At 36.2% G+C, this 21,456-nt stretch overlaps 1 protein-coding gene across 12 annotated transcripts in view; it reads left to right on the plus strand.

The window, feature by feature from the left end:
- The window catches only part of LOC136038845 (serine/threonine-protein kinase tousled-like 2), a 119,121-nt gene that overhangs the window by 49,539 nt on the left and 48,126 nt on the right, over positions 1 to 21,456 (plus strand). For 5 of the 12 annotated variants that reach the window (XM_065722263.1, XM_065722267.1, XM_065722264.1 and 2 more), the window contains 3 exons: positions 11,295 to 11,371; positions 14,879 to 15,173; positions 19,865 to 20,100. In XM_065722263.1, the coding sequence (XP_065578335.1) occupies positions 11,303 to 11,371; positions 14,879 to 15,173; positions 19,865 to 20,100 (600 nt within the window). In that variant the 5' untranslated portion in view covers positions 11,295 to 11,302. Of the gene's footprint in view, positions 1 to 3,942; positions 4,107 to 11,294; positions 11,372 to 14,878; positions 15,174 to 19,864; positions 20,101 to 21,456 lie in introns of those variants that run through there. The other 7 variants (XM_065722268.1, XM_065722271.1, XM_065722269.1 and 4 more) reach the window with 3 other exon arrangements.

Genomic DNA, 21,456 nt, shown 5'->3' on the forward strand with positions numbered 1-21,456 from the left:
CCAGAACTCCCCTCAAGCAATAACGAGTGAGTCCTGATCATCATTACTTGAGGGAGTCGCAAGTCCAAATGACAATACAAGTACACCCTCCCTCGGTTGACGCACCTGATTCCTGTCATTTGCATTTTATCAGAAAAAGTGTCAGTTCATGACATATTTTGTTGATTTCAAGAAACTTGCCCATGAGTCAACGAATGTCGCATGATCTTATTGGAATTGAAGCCGGTTTACTTCGTAACCATCGCCCCTAAAGGGATGCTATATGATCCACTAGCTATATTTTCACACTATCAAATGCTTTTACTCAGAGGCGGAGCTAGAGTTTTCAGCAACCAAGGACGACGTCGGTTTTCGTGGCGTCGTCATCGCGACGACTCTATATTTATTTAAAAAAGAAACCCACAAACATTATGAAAAAAAGGTAGAAAAATTACCTAGCATATGACTAAATTCTAAACTGAAAGCTGGAAATCTAACGTTATCTCATCTAAAAGATGCGTACACAGAAAGTCTTCGGCCTCCCCCTTATCATAAGCCCTTAGAAAACTGACGTAGCGTCGATTTTCTAACGTCGTTATTTAACGTCGCGACGACTTTAAACCGTTAAATAACGGTTTTCCGACGTCGCGTCGGTTTTCATTTGCATTTTTGTCAGAAACAGTGTCAGTTCATGACATATTTTGGTTGATCTCGACAAACTTGCCCATGATTCAACGAATGTCGCATTATCTTATTGAAATAGAAACCGGTTTACTTCATAGCCATCACCCCTAAAGGGATGAGGGAGTCAAACGTAAGATTTGACTGTCTCATTTCTTCACATGTCTAATTATCATATTGTTCCCGGAGCAAACTTCCAGTGGCGTTCTCTCAAAGGAATTTCCGCTTTTGTTTTAGTTTACCTATACATACGTTCCACTCTCTTGGACGAACTATTAAGATCGATTTTCGCCTCTCACATTTGGCGTTTAGAATAGTTGTACTTTTGAGGATGTTCCCCCGGTGAAGGTCTCCTTGTTTCTAGGCTATGGATAATTTTATTTTATTATCATTCTGTATATTGACTTTTCCTCTAATTTTCTGGTCGGGATTGTGCAGTTTCTGTCCTTTCATAAAAATGAGGATTTCAAGGAGAATAGTTTGAAAGCACAGAACTTGCTGTCTGGTCAATTACAAGCTTCCACGGGAGCTAATTTAAAAGACGGTATTTAGATTTTTTTCCAAACTGAAAATCATACCTTACCCCTCGCCCTTAATTGAGACCCGGAATGGTATGCTCAGTCTGTTTGCTCTTATTTTAATTTGCTTATTAAAAAAAAATGAGGCATTGTATCTGTTTTTTTTTTCTGACTAATATTCTTCTTCTCTTCTCTTGTTAAATACCCTGAAGACGCAGCATTTCATACCTAAATTGCCATTGCCATATCTTGAAGTTGTTGTCATAGAAATTATCATTGTCATGCATTGATCTCTTCTAAAACAGCCGATTCGAGGAAACAACTTCAGTTAAAAGCTAACTGAAGGGATTTTTCGATTTTTTTTTGCTTTCCTGGAATTGTGTGTATTATGATTTAATGCCTTTTGAATATCTGTGTAAAATTACTGTTTTGATTTCTATCTTAGGCCTCTTTATTAATGTCTACCTTCAATTTTTCTAATTAAACACTTAATTTGTTAATTTGGTTATTTGTTAATTAGTTAATTTGTTTGAGTCATTAATTTTTCCATTACCGTTCGTTAATGTGTATGATGATGCGCACGGACGAATTTTTTTTCCGGGGAGGTGCAATAAAAAAAATGTTAATTTGAATCAGGAATGTTCTGGAATTCGAAAAAATAAGATTTCGGGTGGGGGCGGGCTGGACGATTAAAGGTTGAATGTCTTTGTCCTATAGTGACCAGACTAACCAGATTATTTCATGCCTTGCTCCTATCCTCTCACACCATGTGGTGAAAAATCTTTGAATAACCGAAGCTGCTTTGCTGTTATCTTTCTAAAAATTTGTCTTATTTTCTGCCAAAATTTTGTGCAATGAATTTGATGAACTAAGGTCATCTGGGTCGCAGTATAATGCACAAGGATTTCAGTTTCACACCTTGAGATGCTGGAACGTAGCATGTAGTAATTGATCCAATATGGTCGGTTTTGAGCGTTCAACCTCTGAAGTGCAGTGTGCAAGAGTAAGTGCAGCAAGTGTTCCAGCAAGAGGGGCTGGAACATAGCACGGAGCAGTTGATCCAATATGGTCGGTTTTGAGCGTTCAACCTCTGAAGTGCCGTGTGCAAGAGTAAGTGCAGCAAGTGTTCCAGCAAGAGGGGCTGGAACATAGCATGGAGCAGTTGATCCAATATGGTCGGTTTTGAGTGTTCAACCTCTGCAGTTTTCTGGGCTGCGTTGAACGAAAAACGTAAACATTAACGGTAGGCAAGAGAAGTGCAAGAGCAAGTGCAGCAAGTGTTCCGTTTTCCCTTGTTCAAACGTGACTGCTTTGTTGCCCTCTTGTTTTTGCTGGCCACTGTTTTCCGCGATCCCTGGATTAGCATTGCTGGCTGAGACGCCCAAACATGGCTGGGAGCAATTGCTCCAATCAGGTCGGTTCAGGGCAAGGATGTTCAACGTTTGCAGCTTACAGGGCTTTGTCGAAAGAGAAACGAAAACATTGACTTTAGCTGAAGAGTGAATACACCCAAGTTCTTATCTAATCCTGATTGTTGGACTGCCTTCGTAGCCCTTGCGGGTATTTGGTTTTCACTAAGAATGTTATGTTAATACACTTAAACAGTTTTCACTGTGTCTCCTGACTGCAACGAACAAACTCTATTATTATTACACTTCTATGCCTAACTGATACATTTATATATAAAAAAGTCCTTACTGATGAAATTATTTTTTATCACCCACTGAACAAATTCGTTTTCCCGTTTTATTAACTGATGTAGTAACACATTTTTTATTTGAGCCAAATTGTTGTGTCAATTGGGGGAGGGGGTACTTTGAGTCGGATTTTCTTGAGGGGGCAGATTCTAATGCTCTGATTTTATTTTTTGGTGGATGTGGGTAATTTCTGTTGCTACTAATACGACTTGTCATTTTATTGGTGGTTTGGGCTTTATCATACTTCCTTCTAACTTGTTGTTCTTATATATTCCTTAGTTTTCTTCAAAAATATCAACTCTAAGTCGTTTAGAGGTTCGCACAAATCCTAGCGACGAGGGGAGGGGGGCATCAGAGAACGTCCCCTTCTCCTTTTCCCTGTTCAAATATGGAGCTGCCTTTGCCATGTTGATCCTCTTTTTTTTTCTTATTTTGTTATCGCTCTTCACACGGAGAAAAGGCAAGTATATGATTTTTAATATTATCTTAAATGAATGCTTAAAAAAAACAAAACAAATACAGTTGGATATTAAACGGACCCCCCCGCACCCCTCTTGCGTACAGGTGTAAATTTGAGGTAAATTCGCCAAATCGTTCTCTACTTGTCGGAAACTATTCAAAGATACATGTACCTCAAGGGGATTTTTTCCTCCTAAGATTAGTCTGAAGAACTCACAACGGGTACCTAATGTACCTGTACATATATGTACCTAAGGGTGGGAAAACACTCTCGTCTGTGTCTTCAGGTTCCTTGCTCTCGAGATTAAATTCTCGTACACCCCTCCAATTTCTCTGTGTGCGACTGCGGCCAGGTACACACGGTTGCTAAAAGCATTTTATTGTGTTTTTTATTTTTTTTTGTGTGTGTGTGTGTGAGTATTTTGCAATGCTCTTGATTCGATTCCGGCCAAACAGTTGACTTTTGTAATCTCGGATCTGATTTTGACCGAGCCGAAATTTTCAAGATTGGGTATGATCTACCGCCCAAAGGCTTTGTTCATTCTGTCAAGACACTTTGCCAAATACATACCATTACGTCTAAAGCCCATGCTTATCAAAAACCTCTCATCTAGTATATTTCTTTTACTGATTGTCAAATAATATTAGTTTTTGGATTTGATTTGTAACTACAAAGTCTTTTTGTGCTTAAGAACTAGAGGTCGTCTTTAGAGAGAAATGGTGCCCATCGGAAGATGTCTTTAGTTATATTTATTTGTCAGAATTTGTACAGGTCTTGATTTTTTTTTTTTTTTATTTTATCCGTTTGAACTTGTATGATTTTTTTTGTATGTTTAGGACTAAGTTAAAAAAAAACTAAGTTTAGGTTAAGTTTTTTTTTACCCGTGTTTAGGTACTATCACGTCTAGAATTTTGATCAGCATTAGGCTCAAAAATCAGAGCGTATAGAGCAATGTTCCCAAATGATTTCGTGCCATGGCCTGCCTAGTCATTTCTAAAATCCTCATCCACCCCCCCCGCTTTGTATTTGAATTTACTTATTCAATAATTTTCGTGTATTCACCTGAAAGAAGCTTAAAAGGTCAATAACTTGGTGTTCTAACTCGGGTCATCTCCTTGGCATTTCTTATGCTAATGAAAAATATTGTCTGTATAAAACACCTTTTACGCAAATCATTACGTTATTGAACTGCTATCATATATCTTTTGCTCTTTAAATGCATATAAGTGTGACGGCATTCACGTATTGTTTTTTCTAAATTAAGGCTCTGATGTAGGCTCTAGCTAGCCAAAGGGTGCACGCCCTGCCAATGATCCACAAAATGCCATGCCGCTTCGATGGGACCTGCACCCCACGTTGGGAATCAAGGGTATAGAAATAAATAAATAAATGGAGGCCAGGCTCGGCAAAATATCGGGGCTAGTTAACCAGAAATCTCGCGGAATTTTTAGAAGGCTATAAGTACAATTAGAATAAATATAAGATAAAAATTGGAATAGAATGGCCTATTAGCAGCAGACCCGCAGAAATATTCTGAGAAACTGTTACTCATAAAATCATGCGTATAAAGTACTTTCTAAATATGATCTACCCTAAAATGACAGTCCCCCCTCCCTAATAGGTTTAGATGTAGCTCACGGCTATATACAAAATTTTACGAGAAAACACTTTAATAACACAATTCTTACTTTACAATATGCTGGAAATTTCTATTCATCACATTTTCAGTTTCTTTTTTAATTTTAATCAGCACTTTTCCAAACCCTGTATGTAGCCTACGACTATATATGGCCCCAGTAGAAGGAGGGGTGGGTCGTAATTGTCATGTTAGGAAAGATCATATTGGAAAAAGCTTTGAATAATTGTACTGCTCTTTTTTTATATAGTGTTTCTTTCACGAGTGTTTCCTGTGGCTTCAATTCATGGATATTTAGGGGGAGGGAGAAGTATTTTCTCGTGATCTAGAGGGGGGGGGCTAAATATGTCGTTATTTAATTTTTCAATCAAAACGCCTACCCCAAAAAAGGCATTATCCACCGAAGATATTCCCCAAAAAGGTATTTTCCAAAATTCTGGAGTCACAGGCCCCCCTGCACCCTTCCCCCGCAATCGACGCCAGTGGAAGGATCCTGGTGAAGGATTGCCCTCATTTCTATGTAAAACTTCCTCGCGCCTTTTTGAAGTTAATAGGCTAATAACTTGAATTTTGCCCTTAATCTTTTTTTATATAGGACGGCAGAAGCGTGTGGATGAAAATACAAACATAAATTCTATCCTTTTTTTAAACAGTTTTTTTGAGTTTCATCAACCTCAGAAGAATTGCAAAAAGGAAAAAATAAAAAAGCCCTTATTTTATTTTTGGAAAGGCATTTTCAGCCCTTAGATCAAAGAACTAACCAATGGAGTTCCCTTAGTTTTCATTTTTATAATGATGTGTTAATTCTAAAATATGTCCTTGTAAATTCCATATACTTTGTGCATTTGGCGTTAAGGGGAAGCAGGAATGTTGACTGTGGGCTAGCTTTTTGTCGAATTGTTAATTATTGTGCTTATAGCTTCTTGTGAAATCATTTTTTGTTTGTTTAATATTGCGATAACAAATTCCTGGTAAAATAATCTTTCACATTTCCTTTGCAAAGTTAATCGATTTCTATAGCATCTTCTAATGTTACCTACGATTCCTAGAAAATAGCCGTTGGGAATAAGCAAAAACAACTAGTCAGTTATTTCTTTTTTGTTGAATGTTCCGAAAATGATTCTTAAAAGATTTCGCCAAAAACTTGGATAATAAGGTTCTATCCATACTGGATGTCTACGCAGAATTGAGGAAGGAAAGTAGATGTTTTGTCTTCGAAGGGACGCCCCCTCCCTGCGACTATAGAAATAAATTAGATTATATCTTAAAACAGAGAAAGATAAGAAGAATCAGCCCCCCCTCTCTTAGAGTTAGTTGATGGACCTTAGGGCAATTTGAAAATTTTGGTGTAAAAACGCACTTTTTGGCAGTGGTATATGCCCCTACGAAATCTCCCTGTGCCTACGTAAAGTTTGGCTGCTATAGTACTATTACAAACAGGATAATACGTTAGGATAATACAGGATAAATACTGTTTCTTAAAAGCCTCAAGAAATTAGATTCTTTTTAATGGAAGAGTCACGCTAAAACTTAAAACGAACAGAAATTATCCTCTATAAGATATAAGCTCCCTTCAATTCCTCAGGTCTTTACAGTAGAGCTTAGATAAAAAAAAGGCTTTGCCGATTAATTTGCCCATCTTTTTGCTTTATATTGTATAGTTCTCAGCTTAAATTCTTTGAAAACAAGACGTGTTGCAGTACCTGTGAGGTGTTGTGCAGTCCTGTGCAGCCCTATGAAGTGTTGCAGTACCTGTGTCTCATGAATCTTGGCTGTGGAGCAAAACAAGCGACAGGGTATAGGGGATTGGAACTAAGCTTTTTAAAGGCATAACAAAAGTTCTAACAGCTAATCCCTATTGAGAGAAAACAGGCCAGTATTATTGATATAGGTGACACGAATTTAGCCCCTTCCTCACTGAGGTCTGACTGAGCATGGATACCCGAGACCATTAATATAGCTGTTTACCATTTTGAAGAATGGATTCCACAAGTCCACCTTATTTTTCTTCCTTGAGTTTGCCGGGACGCTATCTCTACGTAATTCCAAGCTCTGTGAATCTCCGGTCCCGTATTACCAAATAGAGGCCAATCCAATATCCTACCGCAAGTTTGGAAGGCCACCTAGTAATTAGGCGGAAAAAAAGTAATCCCCTATTTTACTCACTAACACGAAGGTTGGATGAGATGAAAACCATAAAAAGGAACTACGGGTATTGCTCTTATTTCCCACAAAGTTTGGCTTGGACATGACGTTCCCTCCTTTTAGAAGGATTTTGGCCAAGAATTTAGCCCCCTCCATTCAATTGCTACTGAAGAGGCTGGATATTCTGGGCTCCAAAAAGGCGTGCTTAAAACAGTAAGTGTTACTCTCGACTCTTGTCTGTTCAAGATTTAATAGCCGCTGATGGAGATGACTAGAGTTTAAGTGCCTGTCACCCTTTCCCCTTAATTTTCTTGAAATTCAAAAATATCCTCTGGTAGAGGTCCCGAGTAAAAGAGTTTACGGACATCCGAGAGGGGTCTGATCGTGCTCGGGCCTTGGAAAACCACTACGTAGAAACGGTTTTTCATTTTCCTCCAAATTTTGTTGAAATATGACACCCCGTGATGGTAGAATGGTAAATGTTCTGATTATAATTGGTTAGCACCCCCTCCCTCCATCATCTGTAAGGTTTAGGAAACGCTATGACTCCGGCAAACACGACTAGGAGAATAGTTTTTTTTTTACCCACATGAAGTTTTGCTTAGGCATGGCAGCCCAATTTTGTAGGTAATGATAACAACAATGTTGGGACTCCCCCGACCCAGAACAGGTATGATCAAGTGCGGACTTTGAAGAACAAAAATATGGACGTTTTGGCTGCTCATGTTTTCCTCCAAAGTTCTTTGAATGCTGAAACAAATATTTGGTTGAATATTTGATCAATATTTACTCCATTTGAATATAGATCTTACTCAATTAGAGTTTGGTTGGGATTACAAAACCCCTCCTGAAAGATGTCTTTTACTAGAAATTATGGTCAGCCTACCCCAAAGAGTTTGAATCTATTTTTCATTTCAAAATAGTAGACGTAGTTCGTCAATTGCTATTTCTGACTTTCATAACAACGTCAATCTCTTAAAAAGAATTAAGTATCGTTGATATTCGCCAAAATTAGTAGCCACTGTTTCGATTCACTGAACTTGGGTACCACCCCTTCACTCTTCTAAAGAGTTTGGATCTAGTCCTGACCCACAAAAGGCATAACTAAGACGCACGTTCTTACTTCCAGTTGAAGTGTGTTAAGATTCTATAACCACTTCCGGTATATATCCCTGAGAAAAGATTTAAGGCCTCCCTCTTCGACTGGATCAAGTACGAAATCACAACAGGAACATCTAACAGTCCTTACTTTTACTTACCACCAAGCTTGTTAAGGCCTGACAACCCGTCCTAGTACATATCGTGGTGACAAGAATTTATCCTCCCCCCTGCAGTGGTCACAATGGGCATGGACTTTCAAAAGGCACAACTAAGACAGTTAATTCTAAGTTCGTTCTTCCGATAATCCCTTCTGCTAGATATCTAGATAATATTGAACAAACTCAGTACCCTTTTAGTAAGTGTCCCAATGGCAATATATGTGTCATATTCTAATATTCCAAAGGCGCAGCTATTAGACTAACTTTTACTTCTATCAGACTTCGCAAGATTTGACAACAGAGCCTGTTAGATTTACAAATGACAAGTTTCCCAAAACCCGTATCCTTTCTCCCTGCCTTTGGGTCAGATTCTGTCGGATAAGATTGATCTTTTCTAAAATATTTCTTAGGACTTCAGAAAAGATACATAATTTAGTATCTCAGGTCTCAAATTGATGGTTCCTGCACGAATCCGACATTTCATGATCCCTAAGAAGTTTACCTTCAGTGCTCAGAGTTTTGTCCTACTTCGTGTTTAATAGTTTGTAAAAACTATCTGATCTGTTGTTAAAGGCTGCGATGGAAGACGATGGCATAAAACTTCTTTGGTGGCCGCTCTATTCTTCAACAGAGCGGTTTGGGAAGTCCGATGACCAATGTCTTCATGGAATCGCTGACCTTTAGGTTTGAAAAAATAGCCATTGAGGTGACTTTTGTTAAAAATGGCAAAGTTGTTGGCCAATACGTGAAATAATAGCCGTCGAGGTGGTTTTTATTAAGAATGACAGTGTTGTTTGCCAATACATTATCGTAGCATCCCGAACTCAGTTTGAACAACTCAAGTAGGCTACTGCGCAGATAACAGTTATATGAAATGCCTGTAAACCAAGACAAGAGGTAGTCCTGATACAACATGCGTCTTAGACATTGGACTGTTGCATTCCTCTGTTCATTCTACAGGGAGTTCATTTCTTCGTTGTAATATGAGTGGTTTACTGTGATCAGCATGGATCGCTTTAGGGATTTGTACGTGCAAACCTGCATTTCGTCTCTGCATGTGAAAGATCTCTGTATAAGACTTGCCATTTTTGATGCTTTCGCTGTGATACTTGCATAATGGTGCCAAAAGTTGAGTTTTAAGTTGATAAGAATACCTAATTTTTGTTCAGAGTTATCCCATTTCGACAAGATGATGGTAATTTGTTATGTATAGCTAAATAAAGAAGAAATCGTCTCGTGTCGTTTTATGTCTATCCGAAGAATACCCGAACCATCCTAGGAGGGGATTATTCTATACAGCTGCAGACAAGCTCGTAGAAGAGGAATCGGCCCTATAGACGCCCGATGACTTCTTCCTGGCAAAACTGACGAAATACCGACATTTGTTGGTATTTCGGTATTCTAGATAAGAATATCTGATTCATCCTGGGAGTTGATTATACACCTGTGACAAATTCATAGAGGAGGAATCATTCCTATAAATGTCCGAAGAGCTCTTCCGGGTAAAACTGATAAAATTATAATGAAAGATCTGACAAATATTCACTTTCCAAAACATTGGACCTTTTTTCTTCGAATGTCCTTTAGTTCTCCTCAATTTTGATTTGGATTGATATATTAGCAGTAATTTGAAGATATGCTCGGAATGGATGTATACGGGATGGTAAAAAATGAATTAAACAAGACAAAGTATCTCCAACAATGGAAATTAATTTTATTAATTCCGTATTCATATTACGATAATATCTAGCATGATATTAACTAGTGTCATATTTGATGATATTCGCCAGTATTAATTTGAGTTTACCCATGTAACTTCAGAACAACAAATTATTATACGTATTTTGTCTGATGCTTAAAACAGTCCTTGGATTTCCGAAACTTAAAATCGCGAAAAAGAAATTTGACTCAAGTCCCATTCGCACTACTAACACCAAGATTAACGCAAAATTTCATTATGAATGGACCATAAGAAGTTACAAAAGCATTCAAAAATGGTGTTGAAACAAAATTAAATCCTTCTTTTCCTGGGCTATTTCTATGAATACGGATCTACATAATATGAAATTATTAAATATTATGTTGATATATTATATTAACGTATGATACACCAATTATATTTAATATATTATACTTTTAATGTTATAATATAATAATATTGTGATGTCAATAATATAATTAATTAATTTAAAATTAATTTCCGTTGTTGGAGATACTTTTTGTTTAATTCATTTTTTTCTATTAGTTAACCGCAAATCAAGATTAGTCTAGAAGGACAAGTGCGATTTTTTTACACGTGGATTTTGCTGTTTTAGCTTTTTATGGAATATTGTGCAATATTTTATATGGTTTTTAAAATGTAAGGAAAGTGCGCCATTTATTTACGGCAATGACAAACCCTTTGCATGAGCCTTCAACTTGAAAAAAAAATTATTTAATGACAGTTTTGTGTTTTATTAATAAATCCTTCCTTCTAGATATTACGCTTCCTTTTCATTTGAAATACCTTTGCATAGCCAGCACGCGGCAATTATGTAAACAATTCAGAATGCTACCGATAAGTTGGCAAGATGCCCATTGCAGCAGCAAGCTTAATTGCTTAGTGGCTTTTCATCCACATACGATTGTACTGAAAGATTGCAAAGGCTGGTTTACGAAGCATACGAATTATAGTACTAGTCACAAAGTTCTTATTTATGTTCAAGGTACAGATAAAACAGGCACGTACGCCTGTATCTCCAGAATTGATTTGGTTATTAAGTTGGAACTTTCAGAGAATGCTTAAAGGTGAAGATCAGCTGACCAAAAGGCGTATCTATCAGATACGCTTTCATTGATTAATTTAATTCTTTTAATTAATTAATTCTTTTTAATTAATTAATTAATTAATTCTTTTCATTAATTAATTCTTTTTTCCAGCTCAGCGAATGGACAATTTACAAGCACTGGACCCAAGAAAACAGGAACTACTTGAAGCTAGGATTCTTGGACCAAAAGTAAGGAGATATTCTCATAAAGACTGCCACGTGCAAATAGGAGGATAAGGGGGACCTTGAAGTTTTTTTTTTTGAAAAGGCATTAAAAGCTAGGTATTTAGGGGAAAAGATGAACAAACCCCTCTTTTTGTAAATATTGCCCCCCTCCCTCCCCTTTCAAAATTTTCAGCTTGTTTATAAATCTGGGATCCGGAAGAAGCTGCCTTTTTTCTTTTAACTTTAAAACATGTATTGAATTCTAGGGATGTTGTGCATTACTGTGGGATTTAATGTTCAAATTCTTTTGTTTTTCTCTCATGAAAAAGTGAATTGCACCCACCTCCTCTCCTCTCAATAGTACTAACTTCTTTAATTTTCGAAACTAGTAACTGGATTTGCGTACCACCTGCACTTACAAATAAATATATTTTAAACTTTTCTCATAAGGAAATCTTTAAGTTGTAACAATTAACGCTCAATCATTCTTCAACCATTTACCCAAATACAATATCTACCTAACTATTTTCAGGGTACCATTCCGAATAGGGTCCCTTTTCGTGGTGGCACAGAAATCACAAGAGTTCAACACAAAAGCTTTTTCGCTCTAAAATGCTTCTCTTCATTATCCATTCCTTTCTATTTTACGTATCTCCTCGCTCGACTCACTTTATTCACTCCCTAAATTTCTCCTATTTCACTCACCATGATTAATTCTAATCTTAATTCTTCATAAATATTAAACTTTTTCAGTCATTTGTCAAATGCACTTAGTGTTTATAATTCAATCCCCCTCCCCCAACAATCTCTTGCATAGATACCCATGCTGTTAGTGTTTTTTGTACTTAAATTGTAGCCGAAGAGGAAAGATGTTCAGTCTATCAATTTCTAAAATAATAAACAAGGAGTTAGCACCTCTGTAAACAATTTAATATCCAAAATAAAAAGCTGAGAATCAAATATAATTATAACCAGAATGGTTACGGAAAAACTATTCTGGATATTTTATGTTATTTACTACTACTGCTGCTACAGTCAATTCACTAAAATTACATAATTGCCCAATGATATGTAGTATTATTGAGCTAATATGAATTGGAAGACTAGATGATGGACAGTATATTTCTGTCACTTGTTTGGACAATACGAAGAGGCACGTCCGTTGTAATATTTTCGGGGGTGGGGATGGGGTTGTGCCATTTGAGAAAGGTGCGAAAAATATTCTAATTTTATGAAAAATAATATAAATAATAGGAGCAAATCGTCAAACCATTTGAATTTTTTTTAGGAATGGGTGTGTGTGTTCAGCCTGTGATTGAAAGGCAGTGTGGTCTTTGAAAACACCTAGATATTTGTTGTTTTTTCGTCAGTGTATTATCTTTTGAAGTTAAAAAGATTATATAAATAATAGCAGCAAATCATCATACCATTTGAATTTTTTAAGGGTGTGTGTGTAATCATCCTGTGATTGAAAGGCAGTGTGATCTTTGAAAGTACCTAGATATTTGTTGTTGATTTTTTTCTTCTGTGTATTCACTAGAGCACTTTTGAAGTTACAAAGATTATCGACAAGGTTATTTTTTGACTATAGATGCTGTGTAAAAGCTATTGTAATATCGCACAGAAAATTTGGCCTTTTTAGTTGGTATGACCCATTTTGTCCCTAGGGTCTTAAGCTACACTAATTGTTAATTCTGATCTATTCCCCTATAAAAAAGTAGTTAGTTTCAGAGATGTCAATAGTGTATAATAGACATCTATTCTTTTGGTAGGACATTTTTCTTTTGCACAGAAATTATTTGCATAGCCAAGGGGATGGAAGCTTATTAAATGATACACTCCTTTGCCATAGCCTCCCAGAAAGAAGCCATATCCTTTCCAAGCTGGTATCCTCGATATGCTATTGATGTTTTGAATTAAAGTTGATCAATAGTTTAGCTGCAATAAAGACTAGATTCGTAAGAGATTCAAGGGGTGCACACTTTCACAAATCAGACAGTGTGTGACAAGTGTGACAAAAACTGTGGCATTCATGGCGGAACTGCGAGGTACATTTAGCGTCCTTAGTTATACACCAGGTGGCGGAAAGTGGGCGCCCCTCAAAGAGAATAGAATTAGGACTGTTCCTGCCTTTCTTTTTTACTCACTTGAAAATGCTTCTTTAAAGAGATTTGCGTTAAGTTTGTTCGCTTTTCCATATGTGAGCTCTTGTCCACACTGTTTTGTTTTGTAAAATTCGTTCATTCTTATTGAATCGTTCTGTCGTCGTTGCCACTAAGTGAATAAAGAAGAAAAACGACGCACAATTAAGTTTCCAGTTCCTTTTTAGACAATAATGACGTTGGTTTTCTTGTGCAACAAGACACTTAATCTGAGAGCTGGACTCCCAGACCCACACTTCCCTGAAATATCATCGATTTTCAGGATTTACCGTAATTCCCTTCGCTTTGGCTATTTTGAAATCTTGACGTGTAAATTTATTATGGTGGAATTCAGTTGAAAATTCATCGGCACAGAATTCAGCTGAGAATTCATCGAACCAGCAAGGTGAAACTTAGCAAACATGTGCAGTTTATGACAATTGTAGGAAACTGGAGAAAATTCTGCAAAAACATTAAAAAAAAGTTGTTTGTCAAACCCCTGTGATTATTTACTACCACGCAGGGACGGATGCACAATTAGTGTTGGAGGGGGGGGGGGGTGGAGGGCACCGTTAAAAATGCGGCTCTTCTATTTGTATTCTTTTGTCCCTCGGATCCTTTAATTAGTGCAATAATTGACATTCTAGGGATAGTTATTTTGGTCTGGATATGCTCACTTTACATGCTTAGTGATTGGTAAACAGCTGATAAAACTTGTTTAGGATGTCGAAACAATGCTCAAAAATGATTTAGGTTACAAAGGGGATAGCTTTACATTGAAGGGAAGTTTTCAAATTGCCATTTCAACCCTTGTATTAGGTTAGGTTAGGATTGGTAGGGTGCCCAGAGCTCAAGAGTGTCACTACCTCTCTCTCTTTCTCTCTGTTTTACCTCGTGGCTCACGTTGATATGAATATTTTACCCCATTGAAGTCACTTGAAAATTCGCTTTTGTCATAATCAAAGGCTAGGGAGGGGGGGGGAATCAAATAATACTAAGATTCCCACTCTCCATGTGGAGGTTCATTTTCTATTAATTTTCGTGTTCTATCCAGGGATGTTTAGGGATAATGTAGAATTTCTTTTTACACTTCCTAAGTCACAAGTATCCTGTCGCTGCAGCAATATTATAGATATAGTACTCAAAGAACATGGCCGTCTTAAGAAAATCATGGGTCACACTGCCTTTCCATGACGTACAAACAACAGTTCAATAGAGGCAGATCATTTTAAAATGACAGTGAAACAACACCTGTTAAGTTAATTCCATCGTTGTTCTTGGTAAAAATATGACTTGCGATGGAAAGGGACTCCGAAGATTCTATGATTCTATTGTGCTTTCTTTTTCTGCTATTGCCACTTTTGCCAGTCTAACTACCCTTTCGTTTCAGAATTTTATACCTGTTGGAAATTCCTCTGAAGTGAATTCTCATGTTCATCCTAACCCGATTGTGAATATATCAGCCCCTGTACCAGGTTATATGCCCAATCCGAGTACGCCTACAACCCCGACGACCCCTATACCTGGCGAGGGGACTATGATATTGAAAATGGATCACACCTCTGGACCTTTTGGGTTGGGTCTTGCACATCCAGGTCAACAGTTTAAAAGTGCCTCTGTGCCTCAGCAAGTATCTACAATTGACCAGGGAGATGTTATCAAACAAGACTCAAACTTGAGCACTGGTGAGTCATGCGTTTTTTTTTCTTTTCTTTTTTTGCCAGAAAAACGCCCTGACTTTTCAGACGTTACGTAAAAGGCTGCAATTTCCACTTTTAAGTTGTAAAAGAGGAGAGAGTACATACTGTATTTTTGAAAATAACATCTGATGATACCAGATGACAGTAGATAAGATGCAAGAAAAAATGTATACATATCGACGATACATAGCATAAGGGTTATGTAAGGGAAAAAGTGGGAACTGAAGAAAATCACGAGGGAAACGGATACTTAAGGATATATAAAGGAAACATAAAAGATACATACAAAATAAGGAGGGGCACATAGATAAGATATAAAAAAAAATGTATAAAGGTCAACGATGCATAGCATAAGGGTTACATAAGGGGACAAGTAGGAATTCAAGAAAATCGTAGGGGTTACTTTAGGATATATAAAGAATACACAAGGACAAATAAGGGACACATAAAGGATACGTAAGTGAGAAAGTAGAAACTGACTAAGTTCGAGAAGATTTTAGGGAAAGAGAGAGCCAAAAGGGGGCCGATCCATTTTTCCCCCTCAATTTGTGAAAGAGAGAGAGGAGAGAGAGAGAGAGAGAGAGAGAGAGAGAGAGAGGAGAGAGAGAGAGAGAGAGAGAGAGAGAGAGAGAGAGAGAGAGAGAGAGAGAGAGAGAGAGAGAGAGAGAGAGAGAGAGAGAGAGAGGCCAAAGCTTTGATAAGCCGCAAATATAAGCGAATTTCTCATAAAGTGTAATAAATTATCGAAAACTTAGTTTTGAAATTTCATTTCTTTTTTTAGATAAGAGGGGAGAGGAGCCCAGAACTGAAACACTATTCAGAGATCCCTAGAAAACATGTCTTACCTTGTTTTTGACAAAAACTGAACCTACTGATTATCAATGCAGCACACATAAACTATGGAGACATTTCAAGTCACTCCTTTTTTCACTTGCTAATAAAATTAATAACACAAAAAGTAGCATAATAAGAGCAATAATAGTATGATTCAAATAAATGAATATAATAAATAAAATCGAAAGATTTAGGTAATTGTCCTTAATTATTGAATTAATTAATTTAAATTGAGAAATATAATTTGTAAGCTAAACAATGAGTTTTCGATAAAAACAAATATTAAAATTAGTAGGATAAGTTTAAATTAATAGGGTAAATAAAACTAGTATAACAAATAAAAAGGTAAAAAACTAACTAATAATAGTAAGATTAGTAATAAGAATGATAAAGAGTAATAAATCTTCAGTTTTGATAAAGATAAAGACTCTGAATTTTATATCATCTAGTGTATTTATCTCAAAATTTCTGTATGGATGTTTCTTGGATAGTTCTTTTTATCGGTTCATGAAAAACTTATTTAAAACTTATTTTATCAATTCAATTCTACATTCAATTTCACTCGATTCAACCTTTGTGGTACTTTAAAAAGAAGTTTGTTTTCAGGGTTAATGTTTAGCTTCCATATACCTTAGCACGTTTTTTCAAAAAAAAATTCTTGATAGCTCCTCGAAACCCTTTTTAGATGTTGTAGATAGGATTTTAACTCGACAAACGCAAAAACAGTATTTTTAGGAGATTGGGAAGAGGCCTGAGACACAAAATAGGGTTTTCACGTCATGGTGTATAAATTTTGATTTGGGGGGGGTGAGGGTCACTGGACGTATATTTCTTCTGAAGGATGCTGGCCGCTTCTTTTCCTTTGTGCTGGTAAGATCATCATATTTTGGTCTAAACTAAAAATACTCAGATAGTGGCACCTATGTATAATTTCTCTTTTTAAGATTGCTCGCCCCTTCAGCGTCCATATTGCATCCTTATTACTAATATATTTTTTCGAAGTAAGAGAGGTAAGGAGGACAATTCTCCCTCCATATAGCTTTTTAAATACTTATAAACCGATTGACCATCTTAGAATTAATTTCTGCTTGATGAAATCTTGGCAATAGGTTTTTTAGTTTTTTTTTCTATAGTAGAAAATTGCAGAATTGGGCATATTTCTTCAACCCAGGTTTTTTTTTTGCTTAAAAAGGGCACTAGAGCTTTGAACTGGAATTCAAATGAGCCCTCTTTTGATTTCTGTGGCGACACTAGTTAGGTGCAATCACCCAGAAAGATAAAGAAAGAAAAAGAAAACCAAATAAACATATTGTTTTTCCTTTTTTTTTGTAATTTTTTTTTATTCAAATAACTATTAATGGGTAATTTCAAAAACTAATAAATTGTATACGTTTGCAGCCATCATGGAGCCATAAATTTTTTTGGGTGTATATTGCTATCAAATTTTGATTTTTAGAGCTTTAGTCTATTGGCAAAGCTTGCACTTTACTTATAGTTCACCACCACGAGCTATTTGATTAATGACTACACTAGCTTCGCCATCTAGTTCTGTTTTGCTTTCGTATCCGATTATTCTTCTAAATGGCTTTCTTGCGTCTTTTGTTACATTTTCTATTCTCTTGTAAAATATTTTGTAATTTTATTCTTAAAGGACCCAATAGAGCCATTCAGATGCCAAATCCATTTGTTTCATAGCTCCAAGATAGAACACATTGAATAGAAATTTAAAAAGGAAGATGCGCAGTTTGTTTTAATTCTAATATATCTATAAATCCTGCCATAATGACAACTAACACTTCCCCTTAAGACCCCCCAACAAAGAACCCCCCAAATCCCTCTAATAACTTTATGATTTATATTTTCACCCTGATTTTAAACAGTAGTAATGTCTCATTTAAGCAAGAGCCTTTATATGTTTAACAAGACTCCCCCACAAATCATTTAGTTTACATTATTTGTTTTATCTTTTTCTTCGCAGCTAATCTTAAATAATAATTACATAGTAATTATTTAACCATAGAATAAATTGTGAAGAAATTTATAAAGGAAAATGCTTAGTTCCTGGCGTATACGCGTAAATCATAGCGTATTTTGTCCGTTTGTAGGTATTCGTGTACCAATGTAGCAAAACGAAATATAACCGTTTGAATTGGTTAAGAGGCAACATATTCAACCGCAAATACTTTTTAGTTTATTCCTAAGCCGATCAAACATCTTCGACTTGAATACAAATGGCTACTACCTCCATTATAGGAATCGGGAATTTTCAGAGTCACCCCACTCAAATAAAAAGAACTAATTTCCCAATTTGCTGAAAATGTCAAAAGGCTGTGGAAACAAGATGGCAACGTCTGTCCTTGTATATTCTGTAAATCCTGTCATTCTTGGGATATTCTGTCAGTTTGTAGCTGTTAGCTTTTGATATTTTGCAGCTATTTAAAGTATTAAGGAAAGTGAAAATGAATTCTGATCGTTTGATTGGTTAAGTATAACTTATATAAGCATAAATATCGTAAAAAGTAAAAAAAAATAGGCAATACAGTCTTCTATGAAACAGACCTCCATGTGTAGTCATGCAGTTTTTAGTAGTAGCGACCGCCAAATTTAAAAAACAGAAACGTGAGTGAAATATCTGCAAAAATAGCTAAAAATATATGCCACCAAACGGCTTAGCATAGTTTTGATTCCTTTTGAAGGTGTAGCTGTCTTTGGATATCAACATATGTTAAAATTCGAATTATTATGGACAAAAACCATTGTCAAGTAATTAGTTTTGCCTGTTTATCTTCTTGATTCAATGTGACAACACTGATTAAAAATCCTACCGCTGCCACCAGAATGAGGTGGTTTGGAATAGCCGGCCCCTTAATATAAAAATAATTCGCTGAAAACTCTTCCCGAACCTAACCGAGTAAGTGGAATAACCAACACCAGGCGTAGAAGTAACTCACTTTTTTTTTTACCAAAATGTCAAATCCAACAATTTAAACGTGAACTTTTCTGAAATCTAAGACCAACTAACTGGAAAACACTAACACACGAAACTTCAACTCATTCTTTTGCGTGCTAGCATGGGTGCCGGTAAAACCAGAGGATGATATCGAAAATTCAATTTGATAGTATACACAAATTTAAATTAATAGATAAGCTGGACATTTATTTGATAATTAGGGCCAGGAGATCAATAGTAATACTGTCCTGGAAACTTCTTAATTTTGAAAGAAAAATCTTAGAAATTTACAATTTTCAAGTATGTATAGGTCTAAAATGGCTCTAAGGGGTAAATGATATTTTTATTTAGATGGTTCTTCAACTGTTTGTTTTTGGTTGGGTGTACGCCATTTTTATTAGAGACAACAACTTCGTTTTTTTTTATTTAATTCTTTATTTATTTATTTACTTTTAGTGTTTGATTCCAACGGACAAGGGGTAACATATCTAAAGTTTTTTTTTTATTGTTTTTTTAATCCTTTTTCTTTTCTCAATTTCACCCGTCTGCTTTTCTGTCATAATTTACATTTTATTATTTCCTCTTGTCCTTTTGCATTCTCCTTAGCAAGGGTGTATCCAGGATTTTTGTTCGGGGAGGGAGGGCTTTACAAAAAAACTAAAAAAAAACATCAAAGTTTTTTATTTGCACTTATATTACCTCTTTACGAGTCAGGACATAATTTTTTTTTTTGTGTGTGTGTAGGGGAGGGGGGTTCGAAAACGGTATTTCCCCCCTCCCCCCTCTGGATGCAGCCTTGCGTCATACCACAATGTGGATGTAGATACGAGCTGGCTTATCAGAAAATTAAAAAAAGTATTGGACTTATTTCTCATTTTAATATTCATTTTAGGATCGTCAGATCGTGAAGACGTTGCTGTGATAACACCAGAAAAACCTGCCCGACCAACAGAACGGAAGCGACGCCGAAAAAATGATGATCCCCAATCAACTACTGGAGTGAAAACCCCAAGAGGCGAAAAGGTTCGACCTGATAATAAGAAAATTAATGAGTATTTCCCCAAGCCTGGTATGAGCCCTGGGAGAGGTAGTGGAGCGAAATCTCCCTCACCACAACCGAATTATCAAGTGAGATATTTTCTGATTCGGTTATCGCCGTCTTTCTGCCTTGCCGATAAATCGTACAAAGAATATTCCTAACGATAATTTTTATTTTTTTTAATCTGAAAGTTACCTGTTTTTAATTTTCTGTACATGTGCGTGTCATCAGATTTAACCGGGTGCGGAATAATTAGAAGGGAATCCCTAATTGAAACTGACGCAAAAAATAAAGAACTAGAAAGGTAATTTTGCTGTTTTGTCCCCCCACCCCCAGAAAAAATAATTTGATTATCCCTCTTAAAGCTCCTCTGTGCGTCTGTATATCGAAAAAAAAGAAAATTCCTACTCTCCTGACCTCAACGCAATGGTCTACATAGCTTAATATTATTTCAATATCTAATATATATCTAATATATTTGATATCTTTAGGCCAAATTCCTGGAAAATTTCAAAAAAAAAAAAAAAAAAAAAACGCTAAGCGAAAGTATGCCAAGAAAACTTTTAAGGCAAACTACCTGCAGAAGTAATACCTGAATATTCATCGTTGTTGCCCAGAAACTAATCATATGAAAACCGTGAATACTAAATACCCTTATGATTTTAAAGTAGGCTTCGAATCAATCTCTAAGAAGGGTGGTTCGAGTTAATATTAGTTAAACTTGTATAATTCTACAAGAATAGTTCCAAAACTCGCATGGCTTTTTACTTTCAAAGTACTGCTTAGGTCCCGCCTAAATCTTGTTTGGTGTCCACAATTGATTGGACTGGGAATTCCAGTAGTTTAGAACCTGCTTAAGAGCTGTACCAGGATTGGGGATAGGCCTAAGTTAAGCTAAATTTACAAAGTTGATTAATTTTCTTTAAAGCACTAAGTTTTTTTTCTTGGCCTGTGTTTTTGTCTATTTGTTTATTCTGGTGTTCAACAGAGGTGTGGTACTGGTGGGAGGTGAGGGGGGGTTGTGCTTAAGCCTTCTTAAGCGAGGCATTTATATTCAGTTTAGATATGACCAAGGATTTTTCAAAAGCGGAGTTTCTTAGTATTTTTTAAGTACTTGGTGATTTTTTTTTAATTCCTGCTGAGGTGGTTGCACTATTATCAGGTACGGAAAAGATTCCAAAGCTGCCGACACTTTAGCAGCACAACCTGTCTTTTGACAGGTTTTCTTTGAGCAAAAAGTATTTTATATGTAAAAGTGGTATTTTCAGACAAAATCTGTCAACAAATTTGAAAACTACCAAGTAGCAAGGCTACTTTACTACCCCACTTTTTGCATGGCGGACTACTATTATTGAAAAGAATTTTTCTTGTGATGGGAGAAGGGCTTCCTAAGAGATACGTCATTTTGATTCTTTTGAAGGGTGACCAGGAGCTAATAATCTTCT

This window comes from Artemia franciscana, chromosome 18 (assembly GCF_032884065.1).
Source record: "Artemia franciscana chromosome 18, ASM3288406v1, whole genome shotgun sequence".
Classification (NCBI taxonomy): Eukaryota; Metazoa; Arthropoda; class Branchiopoda; order Anostraca; family Artemiidae; genus Artemia; species Artemia franciscana.